The 11,200-nt window shown below is 42.2% G+C and overlaps 1 protein-coding gene across 1 annotated transcript; it reads right to left on the bottom strand.

The window, feature by feature from the left end:
- Nucleotides 1-8,290: 8,290 nt before the first annotated feature.
- On the bottom strand, nucleotides 8,291-8,969 carry LOC103206639 (pannexin-3). Its single transcript, XM_007952138.1, is given in 2 exon segments — nucleotides 8,291-8,441; nucleotides 8,443-8,969. Coding segments are annotated over 2 exon segments (678 nt in total).
- Between the last annotated feature and the right edge of the window lie 2,231 nt (nucleotides 8,970-11,200).

Raw genomic sequence — 11,200 nt, forward strand, 5'->3', positions numbered from 1 at the left:
AGCCACTGTGTCAATCCAACTTGTTGAGGGCCTTCCCCTTTTTTTGTTGACCCTCCATTTTACCAAGCATGACATCCTTCTCCAGAGAATATATATAGCTATACCTTTATAACCCAGGCCCATATAAAATCACTATGTGTGGAAGACAGGCAAATCTCTAGGGTATGTTCTGATAGCATAGTGCCGAAGGTACTTGACTGCTAACCAGAAGACTGGTGGTTCAAACCCATCAGCCACTTCTGGGAAGGAAGGTTGGGCAATCTACTTCTGTAATGATACCGCCATGGAAACCCAAGGAGGGGTTGCTACGCGTCAGGTCTGACTGGATGGTACATAACAACAACAACAACACTGGTAAATGCACCGGATCACAGGATTGAATTCTTTCAGCAATGTCACTGATTTGTTGAGTGAGCCTGTGATTAACAGGTGTTTTTTTTTTCTCTGGGAAAGGAAAATATTTCTTGCCCACTTTGTCATAGAAATGGGATAATGGAGGTGACAGTGATTTCTATAGGGTAAAGCTCTAGTGGTGAGGTGGTTAAAGCATTCTGCTGTCAACTGAAATGTTGGCAATTGGAACCTACCAGCCACTCAATGGGAGAAAGATGTCACATTCTGCTTCTGTAAAGAGTTACAGCTTTGGAAACCCTATGGGGCAGTTCAGTCAACTCCATGCAATGGTTTTTTTTTTTTTTTTGGAAAATCTTCTATTGATACAGAATACCATTACCATTTTATATTCAAGTTTTAGGCTTGTATAGAGTTGTACATGGAAATTTAAAAATATGTATGCATTTAAAACAATAAGTTCCTTAAATAACAGGAGAAAAAATTTCCAATGCTAATATAAGTAATTTTTGATCAGAATTCTTAAAAAGATACATTTAGAATGGATAACCCAGATATTTTGTTTCTGAAAATTGTAAAAATAGTGACAGAGTGTTGGCAAAATGGTTTTGACACAGACGACTTACAAAATTTCCTTTACGTCCATTAGTATTGTAAGCTACCCTTTGCAGTGCTTGGCTGGGATTTTCTTTTTTTTAATTAAAAAAATTAAATTACATTGTAGTGAAATATATATAACAAAACATTTGGACCTGCCTGAATCCACAGCAACTCTTTGTGGTACCAGTGTGCTTTCATAAACACACTCAAGGCAGCCATATAGATTGATTTTTGGAAAATGCTGGAAATGTTTTCAGCCCACAAAATACCCTCACTCATGTCTTTAATAATACAGACTAACACTTTATTTTGGAACATGAAAATAGAGTGCTAGGAAGAGATTGTCTTTTTTTTTTTTTTTTAAACTTTGCTAACTACCTAATTTATTTGCCGTCTAGCTCTATTTTGCCATTGCAAGCATTGGGATTCTGACTTTATTTACATTATTCCTGTTTGTATCCCTGTATCATGTCTTGTGGGAGAGTGTAGTATAATGGGTTTCTCTTTATACATGGCCTTTTTGGCTCTGGCTTTGTAGTTCTGCCAAGATGATTTGCTAGGTCACAGCATTGTAGGAATTGGACAGTGTACTATGCAAATAAGGTGTGTAAAACCCTTGTGGGGATTGGTTGATTACTATGCAAATTAGGTGACCATGGCCTAATGAGGGGATTGGTCAGTTAGTGGTCTTGGTGGGAAGAGAAGCCTTATAAAAGGGCCAGTCCCACAGAGGTTGAGGGGACCTCACTATTATCAAGAAGAAAAGCCTGGAGTTAAGCATGTCCTTTGCATCTAGGGTTCTGTGCTGAGAACCTCCTAGACCAAGGAGACAGAGCTGAACACTGCAGAGACACAAGACAGAGCACAAGGCAGAGATCCAGGGGACTGGTGTGAGATGGCTGTGGTGGGCATCCTGGCCCCAAGAGTGAAAGCTGAGTGTCTTTGATCAGGAGGTTTACTGGCAGTGTGGGATGTCTCTGGACACTTGTTGGCGGAGCCAAAGAGCTGTAACATTTGCCCAAGCAGATCAGAGGCTGAGAGGAGGCTAGCATAGCTCAGAGAAGGCTCTGTTAGCTCATTCAAGAGAAGGCTTGCCAGGCCAAGAAGTGTGGCCTGCGTGTAGATATGGCCAAGAGGGAGCTGAGAGGCCTTTACTTCCCTAATGAACTCCATGACTGTGAGTGAGTATGGTCTCTGAGTTCTGTGTGGCCATTGCAACAAATGATCAAACCTAGCAGAGAAGTAAGGTACTCTGGTGGCATAGTGCCTAAAGCATCTGACTGCTAACCAGAAGGTTGGTAGTTCAAGCCTACCAGTCACTCTGTAGAAGGAAGACTGGGCAATCTACTTCTGTAAAGATATATTGCCTTGGAGACCCAAAGGGGGTCAGTATGAGTTGGAATCAATTCGATGGCAGTGAGTTTGGTTTTATTTATTTATTTATTTTTTAGTTTAGCAGAGAAATAGAGAGTGCCATGGGCTGGACTGCTGATGTCAGAATAGGTAAAAAGTTTGAGAGTGCAGGTATATCTCATCTTTATATTGTGGAATCAGCTTTGGGCTGATCCTGATTCTTTTTGTCCCTCAGGAATTTGGATAACTTCTGATGCTAGGATATCTCAGAGGAAAAGTGCCATCCTTTGTCTTAGTTTGCAGGCTGCTATGGCCAATGAATTTAGTGGGATTTGCAGAAAAACACTTACTGTTTTTTCATTAGAAACATTTCCATACAATCGTAAAACATCTCATGCTAGTTTTAGAAAATTTACAAGATATACTACAGAGAGGGAGCTCTGGTAGCATAGTGGCCAAGGCACTTGACTGCTAACCAGAAGGCTGGCGGTTCAAACCCACCAGCCACTCCTTGGAAGGAAGATGGAGCAATCTACTTCTGTAGTGATACTGCCTCACAAACCCAAGGAGGGGTCGCTATGAGTCGGGGCCGACTTGACGGCACATAACAACAACAACTATAGAGAAGAAAAAAATAATTTATAATGCCACATGGAGTGAACTGCTGTAACATGTTAAAATCAAAACCAAACTCACTTCCATCAAGTCAGTTTGACTCATAGTGAACACTTCTTGGGTTTCCGAGGAGGTATCTCTATAGAAGTAGGTTGCCCGGTCTTCCTTCCGAAGAGTGGCTAGTGGGTTTGAATGCTAACCTATGTGTGTTTAATATTTTCATGCATTTTTGTATTAGTTATATCGTATTTAATATGTTTCCTTTTTGATCATTGAGCATTATTATATAATCATTTCATGGTGTTATGACTTTTTTGTAAACATAATTTTAAATGGCTACTTAATATATGAGGAAGCAGAGGCAGGGATCCAGGGAAAGCCAGGGACCCAGGCCACAGCCCTCCCAAGTGGTGGGAAAGCAGAGAAAAAGCCGGGGCAAGGGAGAGGGTGAGACCAGGACAGAGCAAGGAATCAGAGGCAGGGATCCAGGTAAGGCCGGGGACCCAGGCCACGGCCCTCCCAAGTGACGGGAAAGCTGGGGAAAGCAGAGAAAAAGCTGGGGGCGGGGAGAGGGGACTGAACAGGACAGAGCAAGAAAGCACAGGCAGGGATCCAAGTAAGGCTGGGGACCTAGGCCATGGCCCTCTTAAGCTGCGGGAAAAAGGCAGGGATCTATGTAAGGGGAGCGTAGGGAGGGTGGAGAGGTTTTGAACAGCTAAGGAAGACAAACTTGTCTGTCAGTTTGTCCTACTGTAGTGGCGTGTTGCTGTGAGGCTTGAGATTGTGCCACTGGTGTCTCAAACCCAGTAGAGTTGCACATGGTACACAGGTTTCAACAGCTTACAGATTGAGACAGACTAGGAAGAAGGAGGAGGCCATCCACTTCTCAAAGAATTGGCCAGGGAAAACCTTGTGAATAGCAGAGGAATACTGTCTGATACATTACTGTGCAACTTTATGAATACCCCAGAAACATTGTCCGATATAGTGCAGGAGGATAAGCCAGTTAGGTCAGAAGGCTCTCACAGTAGGACCAGGAAAGAGCTGCATCATCAGAGTAGAACCAGCCTTCTTGTTGTTATGTGCCATTGAGTCAGACCTGACTCACAGCGACCCCTTCTTGGGTTTCCAAGGCAGTATCACTATGGAAGTAGATTGCCCAATCTTCTTTCTGAGGATTTGCTGGTGGGTTTAAACCACTAGGCTTCTAGTTAGCAGCCAAGTGCCTTAGGCACTATGCTACCAGAGCTCCTAGAACCAGCCTTAATGATACAGATACGGTAAAAGCTTTCGAGACCTCCATATGCTGTCATAACATGACTCAAATTGAGGAGAAACAGCTGCAAACATCCATTAATAATCAGAACATGGAATGTACAAAGCATGAATCTAGGAAAATTGGAAGTTGTCAAAAATGAAATGGAGGTCATAATGACTGATAATCCTAGGCATTAGTGAGCTGAAATGGATGGGTTTTGGCCATTTTGAATCAGACAACCATGTGGTCTACTGTGCCACAATGAAAATTTCAAGAGGAATGGCGTGGCGTTCATCATCACAAAGGATGTTTCAAGATCTGTCCTGAAGTACAATCTGTCAGTAATAAGATAATATCCATATGCCTACAAGGAAGACCTGTTAATATGACTATTATTCAAATTTATGCACCAACTACCAAAACCAAAGATGAGGAAATTAAAGATTTTTATTAGCTTCTGCATTCTGAAATTGACCAAATGTGCAATCAGGATGTGTTAATTATCACTGGTGACTGGAATGCAAAACTTGGAAACGAATAAGAATCATGGGTAGTTGGAAAATTTGGCCTTGGTGGCAGAAATGATGCTGGAAATTGCATAATAGAATTTTGCAAGATCAACAACTTACGTATTGCAAATACCATTTTTCAGCAACACAAACGGTGGCTATACACGTGGACTTTGCCAGATGGAATACACAGGAATCAGATTGACTATATCTGTGGTAAGAGGCAATGAAAAAGTTCAGTATCTTCAGCCAAAACCAGGTCAGGTGCTGATTGTGGAACAGACCATCAACTGCTCAAATACAAGTTCAACTTAAGTTAAAGACATTCAAAACAAGTCCACAAGAGCCAAAATATGATCTTGAATATATCCCTCTGGAATTTAGAGACCATCTAAAGAATAGATTTGATGCATCGAACACCAGTGACCAAAAACCAGAAGAATTGTGGCATGACACCAAGAACATTATCCATGAAGAAAGCAAGAGATCACTAAAAAGATGAGAAAAGAAGAAAAGACCAAAATGGATGACAGAAGAGACTTGGAAACTTGCCCTTGAGCAGAGAGTAGCTAAAGCAAATGGAAGAAATGAGAAGATAAAAGAGCTGAACAGAAGATTTCAAAGAGCAGCTTGAGCAGACAAAGCCAATTACTATAATGAAATGTGCAAAGACCTGGAGTTAGAAAACCAAAAGGGAAGAACATGCTCAGCATTTCTCATGCTGAAAGAACTGAGGAAAAACTTCAAGCTTCGAGTTGCAATATTGAAAGATTCTATGGGCAAAATAATGAATGATGCAGGAAACATCTAAAAAAGATGGCAGGAATACACAGTCACTGTACCAAAAAGAACTGGTAGATCTTCATCCATTTCAGGAGCTGCCATATGATCAAGAACCAATGGTACTGAAGGAAGAAGTCGAAGCTGCACTGAAGGAATTGGTGAAGAACAAGGTTCCAGGAATTGATGGAATATCTATTGAGATGTTTCAACAAACATGCCCCACTAGAGGCACTCACTTGGTTATGCCAAGAGATTTGGAAAACAGCTAACTGGTCAACTGATTGGAAGAGATCCATATTTGTACCCATTCCAAAGAAAGGTAATCCCCACAGAATGTGGAAGTTATTGAGTAATATCATTAATATTGCAGGCAAGTAAGATCTTACTGAACATAATTCAAAAATGGTTGCAGCAGTATATTGACAGAGAACTTCCAGAGGTGCAAGCTGGATTCAGAAGAGGACGCGGAACAAGGGATATCATAGTTGCTGTCAGATGGATCCTGGCTCAAAGAAAAGAACACCAGAAAGATGTTTACTTGTGTTTTATTGACAATGCAAAGACATTTTATTGTGTAGATCATGACAAATTGTGGATGACATTGAAAAGAATGGGAATTCCAGAACACTTGATTGTGCTCATGAGGAACCTATACATTGACCAGGAGGCTGTTTTTCAAACAGAACAAGGGGATGCTACATGGTTAAAATGCAAGGGAGGGCGTCAGGGTTGTATCCTTTCCCCAAACTTACTCAATCTGTATGCCAAGCAAATAATCCAAGAGGCTGGACTTTATGAAGAAGAACGTGACATCAAGATTGGAGGAAGAATCATTAACAACCTGCGATACACTGATGAAACAACTTTGCTTGCTGAAAGTGAAGATGACTTGAGGCACTTACTGATGAAAATTGAAGTATATAGTTTGAAGTAGGGATTACATCTCAATATAAAGAAAAAAATCCTCACAACTGTACCTATAAGCAGCTTCATGATAAATGGAGAAAAGATTGAAGTTGTCAAGGACTCCACATTGATTGGTTCTACACTTGATGCCAATGGAAGCAGCAGTTAGAACATTAGATGACATATAGCATTGAGCAAGTTGGCTGCAAGGGACCTCTTTCAAGTGCTGAGGATCAAGGATGTCTGTTTGAGGACTGAGATGTGCCTGACACAAGCCATGATATTTTCAGTCACCTCATATGCATGTGAGAGCTGGACAGTGAATAAGGAAGACCAAAGAAGAGTTGATGCTTTTGAGTTGTGGCTGGTGAAGAATGCTGAAAGTACCCTGGACTGCTAAAAGAACTAAGCGATCTGTCCCGGAGGAAGTGCAGCCAGAATGCTCCTTGGAAGCGAGAATGGCCAGACTTTGTCTCACCTACTTTGAGCATGTTGTCTGAAGGGACCATTTTGCTGGAGAAGGATGTCATGCTTGGTAAGGTGGAGGGTTGATGAAAGAGGGGAAGGCCCCAAATGAGATGGACTGACATAGGGGCTGCTACTATGGGCTCAAGAATAGCAAGGATCATGGAGCTGGCACGGGACTGGGTGGTGTTTCGTTCTGCTGTGCATAGGGTCTCTATGAATTGGACATGACACGATAGTTCCTAACAACAGCAACAACTTAATATATCAGTTATGGCTGTGTTGTATTTTCTATAATTATTTTCACGTTGTTTGACTTTTTGGTCAACTTCTGTGAAGAGCATCTTTTGTGCATGCAAAGCATTTTCCGTACAGGACTACTTAGAAGCTAGGTCTAAATGTTCAAAGAATGTGATGCTACTAGGCAATGCATTCAGTTATTTATTTACTCAGAAAAATATTCCTTTAGTGTTTATCTTAAAACAACCTTTAGGAAACTTAATTTAAGAGGGAAAGACTTGTAAGTAAATTGGCAGTATTAATACAGTCTTAAAAGGTTTATCCCAGAGGTAGATATTGGATGATATGGAGCACCCAGTAAGAGAAGGAGGGAGGACATATGGTAGTGCTTCTTGAAGGAAGTATGCCTGGGCAGAATCTAACTCTCGTTCTGATTGCTGTTTGTGTTTAGTGGAACTTTAATCTGACTTCAGAGACGATGCTCAGTCCACAATACCATTCTGTCTCATATTTCCTGTTTATTTTTAGAGCTGTGTATTATCTCTTCTGAGAATTTCTGGATAGGCCATTTAGACCCTTCTTTTCAAAGAAAAGTAAAAAATGTTGATTCTGACAAATTCAGATAAGTTTACCCAAACCAAGCAAGAGACTGGTATATAAACATTTACTATTTCTCATTGTCATTGGCTAAAAGTCCAGCTCTTCAGTTGGTACACAAGAAGCTTCAGGATCCATACCCTGATGACTACTTCAGTTTCTCGGCTGGCTTCTCTCTTTCATCTTTAACTCGTATTAACTACTTGCCATACCCGTGCTTCTCATGATGCTGAGCTCTAAAATATGCTGTGCCCACTGTCAGGAGGCCCTTCTCTGTTCTTTACTGATTCACTGGAATCCAAGCTTAGCAATTCTAAAGCAGCGCTTAGAACTTACTCATTTCATTTTGACCTCCTGCTGAGGACTTAACATTTCTACCCTAGATATGCTGAATTAGAATATATATTGTAACAAGATCTGTAAGAATCACCTGGGGATCTTTTTAAAATGTAGATTTTGATTCAATATATCTGGGATGGAAAAGCAAATTCTTAGCAGGAGGTACAAACTGGAATGGAATGGAAAGTCTTGTTCGAAAGTGGGCTTTTATGTGGGCTTGTGAGGAAAGAGATATTTTTACTTTCCATATTTTTTTTGCTCCATGCTTTCTTAGTTATGAGTGTTCATCACATACCCGGGGGGTGAGATATTTAGGTTTTGAGGGCTCTAAGCCAGCCAATAAAGTCATGAAATCGACCATTGTGTCAATGTTGTGCTTCTGAGTGGTTGTGTCTTTTAACATACATAAGACAATTAACAAGCTAAGAGATGAGCTCAGAGATGTTGGCTCGGAGGAAAAGAAAGATCACATTGAGGTCATTGATGGGGCATCCCGGCATCTTTCTGCTGAGGAGATCAAAAGCTGGAAGCATCTCATAGATAGACACGAGTCGTTTGTCCCACCTACATAGCCGGGTGAGGTTGTATAGTATCACTGGGACCAACAGGGTGTATATTGCTACGCTGGAGAGGCTAACAATCTGGAAGACAGACAGGAAAGTTAGCCTGCACATGATCAGATGAGGGACGTAGGTCTCATCACTTAGCAGCCCTCTCTTGATGGAGCAGCTGAATTCCTCTTGGAAGAAGACATCCAGGTGGAAGTGGCCAAGGTACAGGTAGGTGGCTGAGGTGAAGAGGAGTAGGAGGGCATTCCTGAGGAGGTAGGTAGCCACTAGTGAATGTGAGCGCTGCTTACATGCCAGGTAGTGCTCTAGCAGGGGGAATTCAAAGTATCATTCTTTCCGAGCCCTGGGCAGGGGAAGAAAGGAGGCGAGGTTAGGAGAGATCATTCAGAACCATATCCTTAGAAAGCCATGTGGGGAAGTGACAGAGGATCTGTGTATCCAACAAAGCACTCTTGGTTAATATGAAAACTCACCTCTGAGCATAACTACTGTTCCCAAGTACTGAGTACAGTGCAATAAATACAGTGAATCATTCGTGGTTAATGAATAGTCACACTGAATTTCTGCTTACCAAGGCAGTCTAAACATTTAAGCTGAATTAGGCTCCTTAGGAAGCAATAAGGCTCATTAGCACTAGACTGGGTGTTTAAGGAACTACATTTTGGTTCTGGGCCTTTGTACTCTATTTACACAGATAAACAGCTATTTGCTGAGAGCTGTGGTGTTCTCTAAAGAAAATTTGGTGGGGAATGGGTAGATAGGACAGGCAATGATGAAATAAAAATAGCAAACAAAATAGATTTGTTGGTGAAAAGATGGATATAAACCAAAGTAGTTGCAAAAGTTAGGAGGCAGAGGTAGCAGTGTGGGCTAAAGTGTTCTGATACCTTTCTGGAGAATATTAGGTTGAGCTGGGCTTCAAAAGATAGATAAGGGTCAGAAAGGTAGAGAGGAGAGGAACTTTTTTCAGAGAGTAGATTATGCGAAGAAAGAAGACATGATATGACTTTAAATCTTTGCTCAGATATCCTCTTGGTGGACCTACCCTGGCCATCCTATTTAAAACTATACCACGTGTCAACCTCCCAGCTCTGCTGACCTCCTTTGCTTTTTTCTTCATTCCACTTACCATCTTCTAACATATAATTATGTGTTAAGCTTGTTTTTTGCCTTTTTGCTTCATAAAGGAGACCTGGTGGGAGAATGGTTAAAGTGCTTGGCTGCTAATCAAGAGGTCTGTAGTTTGAACCCACTTGTCACTCCATAGGAGAAAGATGACCATAAAGATTCACTGTCTTGGAAACCGTATGAGGCAGTTCTGCTCTGTCTTGTGAGGTTGCTGTGAGTCAGAGTTGACAGCAGTGGCTTTGGTTTTCCCTCAATAAAACGTAAGGCCCAAAGAGGTAAGCATGCATTTGTTTCCACATCCTCATTTCCCCCTGTGATAGTTGGAGCTGTGTGTCAACTTGGCTGGACCCCAGTTCTGTGTGGTTGTTCCCATGATGGGATCAGATGACTGTGTTCTGAGTGGCCAGTCTGCCCAAGGGGAGTTTCCCTAGGGGTGTGGCCTGCTTCCAGGATATCCAGGGACATCCTGGGAAGAGAGACATTCTTGGAGGAGTTGGGACCCTGGTGTGCTGACTACAACCTTCCGTGAGTGACCAGCCCACCGCTTGGCATGGAGATCTTGGATACGTCTTTTGTTGGAGTCAACAACAAGTGTACTTCCTGCCAGCCTTGAATTTCTTGGCCCCCTGCATTTACGGAAGCTAAGACTGCCGCCAGCCCGACATTTACTCCAGGGACTTTGGACTTGCCGGCTTCTATACGTTTGTGAGCCATTTTCCTAAGATAAATTTCTCTCTCTCTCTCTCTCTCTATATATATATATATATATATGCTTTGCTGGTTTTCGTGTTTCTTTAGAGAACCCAATCTAACACACCCCCCTTTACCACCAGCACATACACATTAATATATCCAAATAACCAGATTTGTTTCATTCTGTTATGTAAGATTGCTTTGAGCCAGAACTGACCCGATGGCACCTAACAAGAACAACATGTACCATATGGCCATGTCAAATAAAGGAAGAAATCGAGCTGTGACAATGCCATTCTCGTAAGAGATAATGTTCTCCAATATAAAGTTGGTAATGTAAAGTGTAGCAGGCTGGAACAGCAGGAGAAAGGGAATAAAAGTCAGGAACCCGGACAGAAGAGCAGTCAGCCCCAGGGTTACAGGTGAGGAGAGAAAACTCAGGACGCCCAAAGTAGCAGGCAGGAAGAGCAGGAGAAAGGGGATTAAAAGCCAGGAAGCCAGAGAAAAGAGCAATCAGCTGAAGGGATTAGGTGAGGAGAGGAAACTCAGGCCCACCCAGAGTAGCAGGCTGGAAGAGCAGGAGAAGGGATAAAAGCCAGGAACCCGGACAGAGGATCAGTCAGCCCCAGGGACACCCAAAGCAGCAGGCCAGAAGAACAGGAGAAAGGGGATTAAAAGCCAGGAAGCCAGACAGAGGTACAGCCAGCCACAGGGACCCAGGTGGGGGTGATACGAGAGGTCTCCAACAGCAAGACAAACTTGTCTGTCAGTTTGTCCTACTGTGGTGACATGTA

Source organism: Orycteropus afer, unplaced genomic scaffold (assembly GCF_000298275.1).
Source record: "Orycteropus afer afer isolate SDZICR_OR568_19922 unplaced genomic scaffold, OryAfe1.0 scaffold00325, whole genome shotgun sequence".
NCBI classification, from domain to species: Eukaryota; Metazoa; Chordata; class Mammalia; order Tubulidentata; family Orycteropodidae; genus Orycteropus; species Orycteropus afer.